This window comes from Macaca mulatta, chromosome 5 (genome assembly GCF_049350105.2).
Source record: "Macaca mulatta isolate MMU2019108-1 chromosome 5, T2T-MMU8v2.0, whole genome shotgun sequence".
Lineage (NCBI taxonomy): Eukaryota > Metazoa > Chordata > Mammalia > Primates > Cercopithecidae > Macaca > Macaca mulatta.
In genome coordinates this window covers 38375507-38393663 of record NC_133410.1, presented here as the reverse complement: position 1 = coordinate 38393663, position 18157 = coordinate 38375507, and the positions used below count along the sequence as shown (strand labels likewise).

General features: G+C 38.0%; 1 protein-coding gene and 1 long non-coding RNA gene across 7 annotated transcripts in view; one reads left to right on the top strand and one right to left on the bottom strand.

Moving 5' to 3' along the window:
• WDR19 (WD repeat domain 19) overlaps positions 1-418 on the bottom strand; it is a 93694-nt gene extending 93276 nt beyond the window's left edge. The window contains 1 exon segment of one of the 2 annotated variants that reach the window (NM_001266872.1): positions 370-418. In NM_001266872.1, coding sequence (NP_001253801.1) covers positions 370-375 — 6 coding nt within the window. In that variant the 5' untranslated portion in view covers positions 376-418. 2 annotated transcript variants of the gene reach the window in all.
• Positions 419-714: 296 nt separating this feature from the next.
• LOC114678280 (uncharacterized) overlaps positions 715-18157 on the top strand; it is a 63075-nt gene continuing 45632 nt past the window's right edge. For 4 of the 5 annotated variants that reach the window (XR_013417821.1, XR_013417820.1, XR_013417823.1 and 1 more), the window contains exons 1-3: positions 715-864; positions 4278-4373; positions 5212-5287. This is a non-coding gene — a long non-coding RNA (uncharacterized LOC114678280). Of the gene's footprint in view, positions 865-4277; positions 4374-5211; positions 5288-6887; positions 8046-18157 lie in introns of those variants that run through there. The other variant, XR_013417822.1, reaches the window with a different exon arrangement.

The following is an 18157-nucleotide window of genomic DNA, read 5'->3' as shown; positions in this document are numbered from 1 at the left end:
CGACCCAGTCAACTTCACCGCGACTCTCCAAACGCGTTTACTCGACCCGTTCTTTCCGCGTGCGAAGCTGGGGTATCTTTAGATTCAGTCCGCTCATTTCGGCCAGGGAGGGGTTCCTACTTTCTGCAACGCTTCCACAGCGTCTGCAGTCCCAAAAATGAGAGGCCTCTCTCTCCGCCCTCTCCTCTCATATTTTCTTTCCTTTCCCTCGTCCGTCCAACTTCGCCCCCGCCCTCTCTGGTCACCTCTCTCTCTCATTTCCAACGAACTCGGAAGGAGGGAGAGGGACAGATACCCTCCTTTAAAAGCGAGCGAGGGTCAGTAGTCGCGTTTTCCCGCCCCCGGCCCGGGGATTTGTAAGTTATTTACCTTCATCTCCAGGCTCGAGCAGCTACGCGAACTATGAAGTACGCAGGCGCACCCGGTCTCCACCAAGCAGGCTACCGCGTTCCCGTCACCCAGGAGACCGCGCGAGCAGCGACCAATCAGCGAGCGCTAACTGAAAGGCGGTGCCTCGCGGGGCCGGGTCAAGCGCACCGCCCTCTGCGAGGGTGGGCGAAAGGCGGAGGGTGGAATCACGTGACATCAGAGAAGCTGACCCCAGGAAGTTGGGCGTTGCAAGGCCTTGCTGGGCCTCGGCTTCCTGGCTGGCTCTGATTGGATGAGATTTGTCCGGGAGAGACGGGCTCGGCGAGCCCTCAAAGGGGCGTGCGTATATTTTGGACCGCGATGACTAAGATGTCAGTGGTGGCCAAAGGGGGCGCCGGGAAGCTGAAGGAAAGACGCAGAATGTTGGATTAAAGGAGGCAGGATGGGCCAAATACTCCTACACAGTCCGCGCAAAGAGGGGTTGGACGAGCTCGGGTATATCTTTTTTTCTTCCAGGATTCTGGGGTAGAAAGGATGAGGCGTAAGAGGTACAGTAGTTTATTTCAAGATAGGGTTGTTGTTGCTTTTTTTTTTTTTTTCAGTTTCACCAAAATATATATATATATATTTTCAGTTTCAACAAAATGTGCTAGCTAACGTGGGCAGGAAAAATGAGCTCCAATAATTTTCCTTTGTAGTTTGGACCTGGCAGCTTTCCCCCAAGTATAAAGCCCTGTCGTATAGTATTTGTGCTGCGTTATTTATAGCATGAAAGTGCATTTTTTGCCCAAGCGTCTGAAAGTGTTGAAACAGTCTACCTTTGGCTTTTCTTTTCGACATCAGGTAGGAATCTGGCTTAGAGAAAGTTAATCAATGGTTTGAAATAATTAATGACGAATGTTTGCAAATTCTTAAGTAGGGTGCTATGCCTTTGCACTGGGGTTTTCAGTTATGTTACAAGACAGGGGTCCGGATCCAGACCCCAAGAGAGGGTTCTTGGATCGCGCGCAGGAAAGAATTCAGGGCGAGTTCTCAGTGCAGAATAAAAGCAAGTTTATTAAGAAAATAAAGTGGTGAAAGGACAGCTACTCCATAGACAGAGCAGGACATTCCTGAAAGTAAGAGGAGGGAGGCATCCACCCTCGTTACAATGCTTGTATATATGGGGAGACGTGCTCTGCTACAAGAGTTTTGATCAAGGATTAATTTTCTTGATTATTTTGCAAGAATAGATATCTTTAAAGCAAAATTAGGAATGCCAAGTCTGGGTCTGTTTTAGTAAACATTATTAATTTGTTCCCTTAATTGTAAACATCTACAGGCGAGGGATGCCTAACTTCTGAAAATGCAGCCCAGCAAGTCTTAGCCTCATTTTCCTAGCCCTCACTCAAAATGGAGTCGCTCTGGTTCAAATGCCTCTGACAGTTAGGTTAATTACTTAAATTTTTACTGAAAGATTCCTCTGCTGAAAAGGTAAGCATTTAAAAATATGCCAGAGCAATCAGTTCTTAACAAGACCTGCCCTCAGGAGAAAGTATTCTACCAAAGCCTAGTCTGCTGGGGTTTTATCAGAGCCTAAACTACTTGGGAGAAGGGAAATACACAACTCCAGCCTCCATAAACCATCCTGTTCCACTTAAGTGTGGGAGATTAAGAAGTATTGGTGGCTAGGCTCAGTGGCTCACGCCTGTAATCCCAGCACTTGGGGAGGTCGAGGTGGGGGGATCACTTGAGGTCAGGAGTTCAAGACCAGCTTGGCCAACATGGTGAAACCTTGGCTAACATGGTGAAAACCCGTTTCTACTAAAATACAAAAAATTAGCCCGGCGCGGTGGTGCATGCCTGTAGTCCCAGCTGCTCGGGAGGCTGAGGCAGGGGAATTGCTTGAACCCGGGAGGGGGAGATTGCAGTGAACCGAGATCGCACCACTGCCCTCCAGCCTGGCAACAGAGCAAGACTCCGTCTCAAAAACAAAAACAAAAACAAAAAAAAAAAAAAAAAATTATCCTGGTGTGGTGGCACATGCCTATAATCCCAGCTGCTCAGGAGGCTGAGGCATGAGAATTGCTTGAACCTAGGAGGCAAAGGTTGCAATGAGCCGAGATTGTGCCAGTGCACTCCAGCCTGGTGACAGGGCTAGACTCCATCTCAAAAAATAAAAATAAGGCAGTACTGGTGACATTCACCATCCACACAGATTCACCATCCACCCAGGCTCACTAAAGGCTGAGGCCTAATCATAGGACTGCAGAACACTTGCCCTATCCTGTACCTTACCACACACCACTAAAAGCCTACTTACCAGCACTCCTTTTATCTAGTACATCCTGTCTGGTGTTGTTTTCTATTGTTTATGACAGAATACATAAAACTGGGTAATTTATAAAGAAAAGGAACTCATTTCTTATAGTTATGGAGGCTGAGAAGTCCAAGGTCAAGGGAGTGCATCTGGTGAGATCCTTCTTGCTGGTGCAGACTCTCTGAAGAGTCCTGAGGCAGCACAGGATATCACATGGTAAGGAGGCTGAGTGTGCTAACGTTCTAGCTAAGGTCTCCTTATAAAGCCACCAGTTTCACTCCCATAATGAGCCACTACTTCATTAACCCATTAATCCATGAATCTGTGGATCTGTGAATGAATGAATCCATTCATGAAAGTAGGGCACACAGGATCTGTTTGCCTCTTAAAGGGCCCACCTTTCAATATGGCCACATTGGTGATTAAGTTTCAACATGAGCTTTGGAGGGGACGTTCACACCATTCCAGATTTCACCAAAAAATTACAAGGCATACTAAAAGGCAAAAAACACTGTTTGAAGAGACTGAACAAGCAGGAGAACTAGAATCATATAGAGCAGGAGTGTTGGAATTATGAGACCAGTACTTTACGGGCAGATCACGAGGTCAGGAGATCGAGACCATCCTGGCTAACATGGTGAAACCCCATCTCTACTAAAAAAAAACCAAAAAAACAACAACAAAAAAACTAAGACGAATGTGCTACTGGAGGTAATGGAAAAGTAGACAACATGCAAGAGCACATGGAAAATATAAACAGAGAGATAGAAATTCTAATAAAGACTCAAAAAGAAATGCTAGAGATAAAAAACACTAACAGAAATGAAGAATGCTCATGATTAATTTCCCCCAAGTTCATGTCTGACAACAAATCACACGTCCTAGAAGCTCAGAGAACTCCAAACAAGATAAATGCTCAAGAAATCACACCTAGGCATATCATATTTAAACTCTGAAAAATAAAATATTTTTTAAAAATCGTGAAAGAAGCTGAAGGGAGGGGGGACATTACGTATAGGGGAGCTAAGATAAGAATTACATTGAATTCTCAGAAACCATGAAGAAGAGAGTGGAATAAAATATTTAAAGTGTTGAGAATTTTTTTAAAACCCACAAACCTAGAATTCTGTATCCTGTAAAATTATCCTTCAACAGTGAAGGAGTCCACTCCTCATTGATTAGATGCCAAACACAAAGTGGCTAACTTTGGTGAAAGGATCTTGACCTGCCTTTTTCAAACTGAAACTACTTCTTGCCATGCATTTTCCTCCTGACTCAACAGTAAAGCTGCTTTAGTTCTAAGTGTTTTGATACTACAAGGATGTAGTGGTCAGTAATCAGATCAAGACTTGGAAAAAATAAAAGAGTATTTCATGTAAACATTATTTGGGGGTTACTCAAACAATACCACTAATTTATGCTTTAATGTAAAACACACACACACATTTTTGCAGAAGCACTATATGAGGATTCAAATCCCTGAATACCAGTAAATGGAATTGAGAAATATTTTTGTGTAAGAATGATAAGGAAGTTGATTCTGTACTGTGAAGGAGGTACAATTTTTTCATGTAGACTTAAAATTTTTTTTATTGTGTTTCATGGCCAGGAGTAGCAGCTCAAGCCCATAATCCCAGCACTTTGGGAGGCCAGAGGTGGGAGGTTCACTTGAGCCCAGGAATTTGAGAATAGCCTGGGCAACAAGGTAAGACCCCTTTGCTACAAAAAAATTAAAAAATAAAAATTAGCCAGGCATGGTGGCATGTGCCTGCAGTGCCAGCTACTTGGGAGGCTAAGGCAGGAGAATCCTTTGAGCATGAGTTCAAGGCTGCAGTGAGCTATGATCACGCCACTGCACTCCAGCCTGGGCGACAGAGTGAAACCCTGTTTCAAAAAAAAAAAAAAAAAAGTGTTTTATGTTTTTTATACTGTTTTTAACTAAAGTTATAAAAATGTTTCCAACAAGTTATCTCTCCTTATGTTTTAAGAATCTAAATTATCTCGATGAGTTGAAGTAAGGGTGTTAGCAGCTTTCTAATTAGTACTATAAATCTGTCTAAACAAGAGGACATTCTAGTACACAAAATAATGTCACTGTTTCAAACCAGTCTAGACCAAAAAAAAAAAAAAATTAAAATTTTCAGAGTCAAAAATGAACATCTGAAGAGAAACTAATTCCTCCTTAAAAATAAAAGTATCTTCAAAATAGAAAAAAAATTTCAGAATCATTTCATAGTTTAATTGCAATATGTCACTAACAGATGGTGATTCTTCTCTTGGGAAAGATTTAAGTAAAAACTTTGATATAAAACCAAGGTAAACATACAGTGTTCATGTAAATGTACACATGGTGTAACATATCCTTATCATTAAGCTAATTTTTAAATTAAAATCAAAGATTTAAAAAAGTGAAGAAGTAAAGACTTTCTTAGACCAAAAAAAAAAAAAAAAAAAAAAAATTGAGGGAATTTGTTGCCAGTAGACCTGCCTTGAACAAGAAATGTTAAAAGAAGTTTTTTTTTGTTTTTTGTTTTTTTTTTAAGAGAGAAAGAAAATGATATGTCAGAAACTGAGATATCCATAAAGAAAGAAAGAGCATTGGGAAAAGAATAAATGAAGGTATAATTAAATATTTTTTCTAATACTTAATTGATTTAACAGGTAACAGTTTGTTCTGAATAAGAATAGCAACAATGTATTCAATGACATATGCTTATATATAAATATATGCTTATATATAAATATATGCTTATATATAAGGGAATTAATGATAATGATTTAAGGAATGGGAGGGAAGAAATAGAAATAATTTATTATAGGGTACTTATGTTACCTGTGAAATGGTAAAGTGTTATTTGACAGTGGACTTGGTAAATGTATATTGCTAAATGTAGGGCAACTACTAAAAAAAGGTTTTAGAAAAGTGAAATTGATATGCTAAGAAAGGAGAGAAAATGGAATAATATAAAATGCTCAATTAAAACCACAAAAGTCAGGTAAAAAAATGTAGAAGACAAAAATAAGAACGAAGAACAAATGGAAATGAAACCATACAGTGTCTGATCTCAAGCCTTAGGCACTTAAACTAGAAATCAATAACAGAAAAATTGCTGGAAAATCCCCAGATACTTGGAGATTAAACAACACACTTCTAGATAACACACGGATCAAAGAAGAAATCTCAAGAGAAATTTAAAATAGTTTGAACTAAATAAAGTGAAAATACACTTGGTAAAATTTGTAGGATGCGGTAAAAGCACTGATTGTTTTGTTTGTTTTTGCTTAGTTTTTTTTTTTTTTTTTTTTTTTTGAGTTGTGGTCTTACTCTGAATCCCGGGCTGGAGTGGGGATGCAGTGGCATAATTATACCTCACTGCAGCCTCAGACTGCTGGCTTCATGCTATGCTCCCACCTTGGCCTCCTAACATGCTGGGATTACAGGCATGAGCCACCATGCCTAGCAAAGATAGAAACTTATAGCATCGAATGCATATTTTAGAAAAGAAGAAAGCTCTAAAAATAAATAATCTAAGCTTCCACTTTAGGAAACTAGAAAAAAATTTAAATTAAAAGTAAAAAAAAATATATAAGAATTAGAGCAGAAATCAATAAAATTGAAAATAGGAAATCAATAGAGAAAGAAGACCAAAAGTTGGTTATTTGAAAAGAGCAATACAATTGACTAGCCTCTAGCTAGACTAAGAAGAAAAGAGAGAAGACTCAAAAATTATTAATGTCAGCTGTTCTAATGAATTACTAATGAATAGCCTGTATCTATTTAAAAAATCAGACCAGCAATTAATAATTTTCTAGGCCGGATGCAGTGGCTAATGCTTGTAATCCCAGCACTTTGGGAGGCTGAGGCGGGTCGATCACCTGAGGTCAGGAGTTAGAGACCATCTGGCTAACATGGTGAAACCCTGTCTCTACTAAAAATACAAAAATTAGCTGCGCGTGGTGGTAGGCGCCTGTAATCATAGCTACTCGGGAGGCTGAGACAGGAGAATTGCTTGAACTTGTGAGGTGGAGGTTTCAGTGAGCCAAGATCATGCCACTGCACTCTAGCCTGGGTGACAAGAGCGAGATTTGGTCTCAAATAAGTAAATAAAATAATAATAACTTTCTGAAAGAGAAAGCATCAGGTTCTGACAGGTTCACTGGTGAATTCTGCCAAACATTTAAGGAGGAAATTATACCAATTCTCTATGGTCTCTTTCAGAAAATAGAACCTGAGGGAATACTTCATCACTCATTCTTTAAGGCCAGCATTACACTAATACCAAACCAAGACAAATACATTACAAGAAAAGAAAACTACAGACCAATATCTCTCACGACCATAGATGCAAAAATTCTCAACAAAATGTTAGCAAATCAAATCCAGCAAAATATAGAAAGAATTATACACCGTAACCAAGTGGGATTTATTCTAGGCTTTCAATGCTGATTCCACATTGGAAAAACAATTAATATAATCCATCACATCAGCAGGCTAAAGAAGAAAAGGTATGTTTGTAGACCAATGGATGAGAAAAAAGCATGTGACAAAATCTAACACTGATTCATGATAAAAACTCTCAATAAACTAGGAATAGAGAAAAACTTCCCAACTTGATAAAGAATGTCTACAAAAATCCTACAGCTAACATCATACTTGCTGGTGAGAAACTTGAGGATTTTCCCACTAAGATCAAGAACAAGGCAAGGATGTCCCCTTCTTACCACTCCTTTTGAGCATCATACTGAGAGTTGTAGCTAAGCAATTAGACCAGAAAGAAAATGAAGGGTATACTAATTGGGAAGGGAGGGGGAAAAACCATCTTTGTTTGCACATGATGTGATTGTCTATGTAGAAAATCTGAAGGAATGGACAAAAAAGCCCTCTTGGAACTAACAAGTGATTATAGTAAGTTTGCAAGATACAATATTAATGCACAAAAGTCAATCTCTTTCCCTTATACCAGTAACAAACAAGTAGAACATGAATTTAAAAACACAATACCATTTACATCAGCATCCCCAAAATGAAATACATAGCTATAAATCTAATGAAATATATACAAGATCTATGTGAAGAAAACTACAAAACTTTGTTGGAGAGATAGTCCATGTTCATGAATGGGAAAACTCAGAATTGTTAAGATGTCAGTTTTTCCCAACTTAATCTACAGATTGAATGCAATAAAAATCCCAGCAAATTATTTTGTGGCTATTGACAAACTGATTCTAAAGCTTATATGGAGAGGCAAAAGACGCAACTCAGTTTTGAAGGAGAAGAACAAAATTGGAAGACTGACACTACCTGACTTTAAGACTTATGCCACAGTAATCAGAGAACATGATACTGATGAAAGAAAAGATGAATAGATCAATAAAACAGAATAGAAAGCATAGAAAAGACCCACATAAATTTAGTCAACTGATTTTTTTTGTTTGTTTTTTTGAGATGGAGTCTCACTCTGTCGCCCAGACTGGAGTACAGTGGCATAATCTCGGCTCGCTGCAACCTCCGTCTCCCGGGTTCAAGTGATTCTCCTGTCTCAGTCTCCCGAGTAGCTGGGACTACAGTCGCACACCACCACAGCCAGCCAATTTTTGTATTTTTAGTAGAGATGGAGTTTCACCATGTTGGTCAGGCTGGTCTCAAACTCCTGACCTCAGGTGATCCACCCATCTCAGCCTCCCAAAGTGCTGGGATTACAGGTGTGAGCCACTGTGCCCTGCCTGATCTTTGACAGACGAGTAATGGCAATACAATGGAGCAAAAGTAGTCTTTTCAACAAGTTGTGGTGGAACAACTGGACATCCACAAGCAAGAAATGAATGTAGACACAGAGCCTTTTCAAAAATTAACTCAAAGTGGATCATAAACCTAAATGGAAAATGTGGAACTATAAAGCTTTTAGAATATAGGAGAAAATCTAAGACGAATGTGGGTATGATGATGACTTTTTAGATACCACCTAAGAGCATGGTCCCTGAAAGAAATAATTGATAAGCTGGACTTCATTAAAATTTGAAATTTCTGCTTTGCAAAAGACAACTGTAAAGAGAAGACAAGCCACAAACTAGGATAAAATATTTGCAAAAAACACATTTGATAAAGGATTGTTACCTAGAATATACAAAGAATTCTTAAAACCCAGCAATAGAAAATGAACAACATGATTTTAAAATACGTAAAAGATCCGAACAGACACCTCACCAAAGCCAGTATACCGATGGCAAGTAAAGATAAAGAAATGTTCAAAATCATGTGTCATTAGGGAATTGCAAATTAAAACAACAACTATTACACACCCATTAGAATGACCAAAATCCAGAACACTGACAACACCAAATGCAAGTGAGGGTGTGGCACAACAGGAACTCTCACTCATTGCTGGTGAGAATGAAAAATGGTTCAGCTACTTTGGAAGATTGTTTGGCAGTTTCTTACAAAACTAAACATACTGTTAACATACAGTCCAGCAGTCATGTTCCTTAGAATTTATTTAAATGAATTGAAAACTATATCCACACAAAAATCTGTATAAAAATGTTTATAGCAGCTTTATTCATAATTGCTAAAAGTTGGAGGCAATCAAGATTATCAAGATGTTTGTTAGTAAGTGAATGGATAAATAAGCTATGGTATATCCAGACTATGGAATATTATTCAACACTAAAAAGAAGTGAACTATCAAGCCATGAAAATATATATAGGAACCTTAGCAGCAAATTGCTGAGTGAAAGAAGCCATTCTGAAAAGGCCACATACCGTATGATTCTAACTATATGACATTTTGGAAAAGGCAAAACTATGGATATAACTGTCAGTGGTTGCCAGGAGGGAGGGTGGGAAAAATAGGCAGAGCACAGAGGATTTTTAGGGCAGTGTCACTATTCTATACAATACTGTATTACTATGGTGAATACATATCATTATACATTTGTCAAAACCCATAGACTGCACAACCTCAAGAGTGAACCCCAATGTAAACTATGGAATTCGGATGACAAAAATAATTCATCAACCGTACTTAGTTCAACCAATGTATCACTATGGTTAAAATGGAATTTTAAGGGACCAGAATACCCAAAACGAAAGAATAAAGTTGGAGAACTCACATTTTCAAAACTTACTATAAAGCTGAAGCAACTAAAATAGTGTAGTATTGGTATAGGATACTATATATAGATCAATGGAACAGAATTGAGAGTCCAGAAATAAAACCATACATCTGAGGCCAATTGATTTTCAATGATTGTCAAGACAATTCAGTGGGTGAAAGAATAGATTTTTTCAACAATTGGTGTTGGGACATGCAAAAAATGAAATTGCACCCCTATATCCCAGAATATACAAAAATTAACTCAAATGGATCAAAGTCCTAAATGTAAGAGCTAAAACTATAAAATTTTTAGAAAAAGCCAAAGAATTCCTGACCTTGGTTTAGACAATTATTTGTTGGATCTGACACCAAAATCGCAAGTGACAAAAGAAAAAAATAGACAATTTGTACTTCATCAAAATTAAAAAGTTTTATGCTTCAAAAGACAACATCGTGAAAGTAAAAAGATAACCCATAAATTGAAAGAAAATAATTGCAAATCATATACCTGATAAAATATTTATATCCAAAATAGATAAAGAAATCTTACAACCCTAAAACAAAGACAAATAACCCATTGAAAATGGGAAAATGATTTGAATAGCCATTTCTCCAAGGAAGATCAGAGGGTATGAAAAGTATATGATCAGAGAGGGTATGAGAAGCGCGTATGATCAAACAGAGTATGAGATACACCTATGGTCAGAGAGGGTATGAGAAGCGCCTGCAATCGGAGAGAGTAGAGAAGCATGTATGATCAGAGAGGGTATGAGAAGCGCGTATGATCAGACAGAGTATGAGATACACCTATGATCAGAGAGGGTATGAGAAGTGCGTATGATCAGAGAGGTTCTAGAGTAGGGAAACTGAGTGCTTACGTAACAAGCAAGTTTTTTTTTTTTTTTAAGTATGAAAGAATGTGGTTTCATTTCACAAGGTCATGCAAATATATCCACATCAGTTGTTATGAAAGAAGTTGGTAGCAGTACAGTCTGAGATGATGTGTGTGCTATCAGAAGAATTAAAATAACACATTTAAGAAGCAAGTTTTAAGCCTAAATTTGTGGACCACAGGAACAACAAACTGTCATCCACCAATGGTAGTGTTCAATAGGACCAACTGATATGAAAGCATGCAATAGCATTTTTAAAAAATCTGGCCGGGCGTGGTGGTTCACACTTGTAATCCCAGCACTTTGGAAGGCCGAGGTGGGCAGATCACGAGGTCAGGAGCTTGAGACCAGCCTGGCCAACACAGTGAAACTCCGTCTCTACTAAAAATACAAAAAATTAGCTGGGCATGGTGGTGGGCGCCTGTAATCCTTGCTACTTGGGAGGCTGAGGCAGGAGGATCGCTTGAACCCGGGAGGCAGAGGTGGCAGTGAGCTGAGATTGCATCACTGCACTCCAGCCCGGGTGACAGTGTGAGACTCTGTCTCAGATAAATAAGTAAATAAATAAATAAATAAATAAATAAATCTGTTGTTGCACAACAGCAAAATTTAATAGTCTAATAACCACTTTATTATTTCACTAATCTATGGTTGACTGGGCTCTTCACAGTGGTTTTTTCCTCCTCTGTGTGATGTTGGCATAGGCTCCTGTCATTTGTGGGCTTGATTAGTTTGGAATGTCCAAGATGGCTCGCTCAGATGGCTGACATTTGATATTTGCTACTGGCTGCTGGCTATTGGCTGGGAGCCCACCTGGAGCTATTAGCCAAAGCTTACTTACATGTGGCTACTTAATATGTGGCCTCTCCATGTGGCTTGGGCTTCTCAGAACGTGGTGGCTGGATTCTGAGAGAAAGCATCCTAAGAATAAACTTGAAGAGGTAAAATTGGAAGCTGTCAACTGGCATGATGCCCACATCTGCCACATTCTTTTGGGTAACCAATTCACAGATTGAGCCCAGAGATAAGAGGAAGGGAAAAATATTCCACCTCTCAATGCACATGATCACAAAGAATTTATGGTCATTTAAAAACGATCACAAGCGCCAACAGAAATCAGAAGCAAAGCACAATGCAACCAGTTCTAATTTTAAACAAATAATTACCAGTAATTTTTCTCAAACTGCAAAGATTCAAAACTATGCAATTCACCCATTTTAAAGTTTGAGACCAAAATTTGTCTTTGAAAGCTTCATTAAAAACAAATAGTAAAATTACTATGTAGAAAGACCTGAGAAGTATTATATTTAAACATAAACAGTATAAAATATTGATTTTCTTTCAACAAAGAATTTTTAAAAATCAATGACATTATTGTGCATAGTACATTTGTTTTCTTTTAACATGTAAAAACAGACTCCATTAACAATTACAGATCTAACATTTGGAGTTTCAGCTGCTTGCAAATGGCTGTGAAAATCATGGAGTATTTGAATTACAAGCTTTGAGGCTGATGTGTAGTGCCATCAGATCACTTATCTAGTGAGTGAGCTTAGTTTTCTATCTGGCATTTGCAACTTTTTGGAATTTGCTTTATTCTACATGTTATCATTTGTATTAATAAGTATTAATACATTTGTTTCTTTGTGGTAAATAATTCTCAAGAGTAAAAAAATATAGAGCCAAACTGTGACAGTAGAAAGCCAGAAGCCTGTACAAATGTTGACATACTCATGAATATGAGTGGTTCAACATGGTGAAACCCTGTCTCTACTAAAAATACAGAAATTAGTTGGGCGTGGTGGCATGCACCTGTTATCCCAGCTACTTGGGAGGCTGAGGCAGGAGAATCGCTTGAATCTGGGAGGTAGAGGATGCAGTGAGGTGAGATCACACTACTGCGCTCCAGCCTGGGTGACAGAGCAAGACTCTGTCTCAGGAAAAAAAAAAAGTTCTCTGAGGTCACTAATATCAAGAATCCAGTGTACTATGCAAGGGGACTTCAAAAAGTTTTTGAAAGATGGAATTAAAAGATTAAAAATTAAAAATGTAAATGTATTTCTCAAAATAACTCCATCATGCTCAAGACAGTTTTGTAAGCCATGATAGCCACTTGGTCCACCCCTAAAGAACTGAGAATCCTGTAAATTTAACCAAGTCAATGCAGTCTTTTTTACATTATTAACTGAAGAAAAATAGGTGCCTTTTCAATATTTTTTAGGATTAGAAAACAAAAGTAAGTCAGAAGGGGCAAAATCAGGACTGTACGGCAAAAACCTAATGATTTCCCATTGAAACGTCTGCAAAATTGCCCCTGTTTGATGAGAGGAATGAGCAATAACATTGTCATGGTAGAGAAGGACTCTGGTGAAGCTTTTCCAGGCATTTTCTTTTTAAACTAAAGCTTTGGCTCACTTTCTTAAAACATTCATAATAAGCAGATCTAATTGTTCTTTGGCCCTTCAGACAGTCAACAAGCAATATGCCTTGAGCATCCCTGAACATTTTTGCCATGACCTTTGCTCTTGACTGGTCTTCTTTTGCTTTGGCTGGACTACTTCCATCTCTTAGTAGCCATTGCTTTGATTGTGCTTTGCCTTTTGGATTGTACTGGTAAAGCCATATTTTATTTCCTATTGCAGTTCTTCAAAGCAATACTTCAGGATCTTGATCCACATACTTTTTTTTTTGAGACAGAGTCTCACTCTGTTGCCCAAACTGAAGTGCAGCAGCACAATCTTGGCTCACTGCAACCTCCGCTTCCCGGGTTCAAGCAATTCTCCTGCCTCAGCCTCCTGGGTAGCTGGGACTATAAGCATACGCCACCATGCCTGGCTGATTTTTGTATTTTTAGTAGAGATGGGGTTTCACCATGTTGTCCAGGCTGATCTTGCTCTCCTGACCTTGTGATCTACCCGCCTTGGCCTCCCAAAGTACTGGGATTATAGGTGTGAACCACTGCAAAAATTTTTATAATATTTTTCTAAAAAATTGATGTGAGTGGTCTGCTGCTGTGGGTTTCATCTTCAACTTGTCTTGTTCCTTCCTAAAAGGATTGATCCATTTGTAAACTGCTGATTTCCTTGGGGCATTGTCCTCATAAACTTCCTGTAAAGCATCAGTGATTTCACCATTCTCCCACCCGTGCCTCACCATAAAGTTGATGTTTGTTTCAATTTCAGTAGCATGTTGCTCTGATAGGGATCTTTTAAAAACTGATGTCTTCTTCTTTTTAGTGCCTCAAACTAGATCTTGTTCAGACATGTTATAACAAGCTAGTACAAGTTTATTTTGGTGCAAAATAATCTTGAAATCCATATATGCATTTTTCATAATGCACTTTTTTTGTTTTTGAAACAGGGCCTTTGCTCTGTTGCCCAGGCTGGAGTGCACTGGTACAATCACAGCTCCCTGCAGCCCTGATCTCCTGGGCTCGAGCAATCCTCCAGCTTCAGCCTCCCGAGTAGCTGGGACAACAAATATGCACCACTATGCCTGGCTAGTTTATTTGATTTTTAGCAGAGACAAGGCCTCGCTATGTTGCCCAGGCTGGTCTCAAACTCCTGGGTTCAAGTAATCGTCCTGCCTCCGCCTCCTGAGTAACTAGGACTACAGGCACATGCCACTGCATCTGGCTGACTTATGTATTTATTTATAGAGGTGGAGGTCTCGCTTTGTTGCCCTTGTGCTGAGATTGCAGGTGTGAGCCATCATGCCTGACTTGTTCAACTTTTATGCGCCAGATACAGTATCATGCCAGTTACAGAGATCAAAGACTCAATCAGTCTTCAAGAAGCTATATAGTTGTACAGATAATAAACAATAATACAAAACAAAACTATAAATCAAGCAGGACTCAGGGTTCTGACTTCTGCAGCCAAATAAGTAGCTAAGATATACAGATAGATGAGATTTGGGGACTATCAGTTTGGTTTGGAGTATATTAAATCATGAGGGACTCATGGGTTATCAAGTTGGAGATATCTAACTTGGAAGTGGGCCTAACGAGGGGTCACAGCTAGACATGTTGTCATTGGCATATAGTCATTGGCAGTTAAAGCCATGAGGGTGAGTAATGTTTCTCCCCAGAGGGCAATAAAAAGAAGAAAAGTGTGTTTCACTTGGTTTGATTTGGGGGTTGGGGGATTGGTTTTTGTCTTTATTTTTTCCTCTTCTTAAATGTTTGATGGAAGGCTTGTAACAGAACTGAATAGCATTAGGAAGTGAAACTGAATTCACTGAAGCTCGGATAGAGTATAGGAGATTTTTGAATGAGAAAAGACCCTTAGCCAGGGGAAGGTGGGTGGTTAAGTTTCATGGGGTAGCTTCAAGGAGCACACAGGAAAAATCTTTTCAAGGAGAGACACCAAAGGAGCTGAGGACAATTTAGCTTGACTGGAAGAACACAGGCAGTGCTACAACATGAAAGATGCTGAATACCTTCAGAACTAGTTGTAACTAATGGGAGCTCTACACTGAATGACATTTCCCATTCTTGTGAAAAAGAGGGTGCTATTTTTTGCATTTAGAATTTTCTATAGTGCTTTGAGCAGACTGGAAGATGTGAGGATGGAAGTCTTCCAGTCTTCCACATGTTAAAACAGAAAGGAAAGTGGGGGACCTTGATTTGTGTTTTCTACAGTACCTTGAGTAGTGCCTTACACAGAATAAACACTCAGTTTATGTTTTAATATGAATTGATGGCATTTATTACCTAGGAATTGGCCATCAATAAGATACTTATTGATATAAGAAACTTCTTATATTAGCTAGCTAAAAAAGGAAAGAATGCATATAATTTTGTTCTTTTCATATAAGAATTAACTATTCTTTAACCTGTATATTTTTTTTCCAGTTGCTTAGTGCTTTTGCAGCACTTATTTTTAGTGTAGTATGTTTCATGTTTTTTATGCAATGTGGTGGACCACCTTGGTCAGCAGAAGAGAAAATAGGGGTAGCAGTAAGATTTACTAGAAAGAGTGTAATGATTTTTAGTGTAGCTTTTTTCCTTCCTTTTTTTCCACCATTTCTTCCCCTCCCTTCTTCCTCCTCATAAACCCTTTCCCCCTCCCCACAAGAAGACAATACATATTAGCAACTTAATATGAATTCTGTCATACTTTTCCTCCATGGTCATAAATCATTAATGTGGCACACACATGTATATGTGTTTATGTATGTGTATCCATATATGTAATACACACACATAAACACATATACATGTGTTTTCTGGCACTGTTGAAAAATGGTAATGTATACGCATTTTTTTTTTTTTTTTTTTGGATCTTACCTTTCTCATTCAACAATATCTTCTGGATATTTCTCCAAATCCCATTTCATCTTTCCCCTGTGGCATCCACTTTATGCTCAGGGTTTTGCTACTAGAACATTGAAGTCGTTTTAGATATTTTTTTTAACATAATCATACTTTTATTTCTTTGGAATAAATTCCCATGAGTAGAATTGTTGGGCTGAGGACTATAGGTATTTTAAATTTTAATAGATTTATCAGAGTGATTTTCAAAAAGATTACAATGCTTAATGCTCCCACTAGCAACTTATGAAAGTACTTTTCCTTCACTTTCTCACCAGAAACAAGCAACAATTTTCATAGGTTCTCTTAATTTTTGCTGGTCTGATAGGAATAAGGTTTCATTCTTACTTTAACTTGCATTTCCCTGAGTGCTAATGAATTTAAACACTTTTCATATATTTGTTGGCTATTTAAATTTGTTCTTCTGCTATCTAACTTTATGGAGTGGTTTTTCTTTTTTTATTGTCAATTTGTAAGAGCTCTTTTTCATATTCTTGTATAGTTAAACATGTCTATTTAAAAAATAGCTACTTGGTTTCTAGGCTTGGCTTTGAAGTTTTTATCTGCTTTTAGAAGACTTTATTGAATGATTTTAATTTTTTTTACACTTAAGTCTTTAATATAGAGAGAAGTAGTTTTTACATATGGTATAAGATGCAGATCTTCTTTTATACTAAACTCAGCCCAAACTCCTCTTCAGACCTTCACCCAGGGTAGAGAGCTTGCTACCTCCTAACTGTGTTAAAATAACACATATATTTTTATTATACTCATGAGGGGGTCCTATAGCCAGGACACCTTATATTTACTTAGTGTATTAGTCCATTTTCATGCTGCTGATACAGACATACCTGAGACTGGGAAGAAGAGGTTTAATGGACTTACAGTCCCACATGTCTGGGGAGGCCTCACAATCATGGCAGAAGGCAAGGAGGAGCAAGTCACATCTTCAGTGGATGGTGGCAGGTAGAGAGAGAGCTTGTGCAGGGGAACTCCTCTTTATAAAACGATCAGAATGCGTGAGACTTATCACTATCATGAAAACAGCATGAGAAAGACCCGCCCCCATGATTCAATTACCTTCCACTGGGTCCCTCCCACGACACGTGGGAATTGTGGGAGTAACAATTCAAGATGAGACTTGGGTGAGGACACAGCCAAACTATATCACTCAGTTCAGTCTCAGATTATTCTTTCCAGAATGTTAAACTGATGCTCTACGTTTGGGCTAGAATTCTGGTAGAAGCAAGAATGTAAACATTCCACATTAGTCTCCTCTTTATTTTGTCTTTTTTTTTTTTTTGGTTGAATTTTGTTTTTGGTTTTCAATAAGGTCTTAGTAACTTACATAATTCCCCTGCTTTCACTGACTTTATTCTATTTTTATTAACTAAACTTACATCTCTCCATCTTCTAAGTCATTTTCTTTATGATTAACATTGTCCACTCAACAATCCTTAGTCCTACCAAGGACTTTTTTTGGAAGTCTTTTAGGAGTGCTAGAACTTACTGATGTACTATAACCATTGTTATCTTTTTTATTATATCATAAAATTCTACTATCTTAGTTTTTCATTTTTAATATTCACTTTTACCTCCAGTTTGATAAAAATTATATAATAATATGGTCAATGTAACATATTTTCAAGAAATTGGCTGAGACATTTTTCAAGCTTGTGAACATAATTTTTTCAACATTCCAAAAACCTGGTAACTAACTAAGCTGGTATATAATGACCATTGCACATGTAATCTTTAAACATGATATTAAACATCACATTTGGGTTCTTAAAAAATTTGTTTTTTTGCATTGCCTCACAATACGTATTTATATTTTAAGTGTTTCTATTGTAAAATAAGACTTGCTGAAGGACCACATGGTGTAATAGCAAATTGAACTTGGTCATGAACTCCTACTTTAAACCCTGGTCATTGCACTTACTCATTCTTTGACCTTGGGAAAATTATCTCTGAATCTGTGCTCCCATGTATAAATAGGAATAAAAATGTTCACGGAATTTGGTTTTAGAGACAATTTAATTAGTTAAAAAGAGAAAAGAAAACAAAATCCCACTATCAATATATATTACTTTTTTGCATATTTCCTTCTGGTTTTTGCTCCTATGTATATCTATTTTACTGTGTATTTATGAGTATGGTATATGTGTATGTTTAACACGTTTATTTA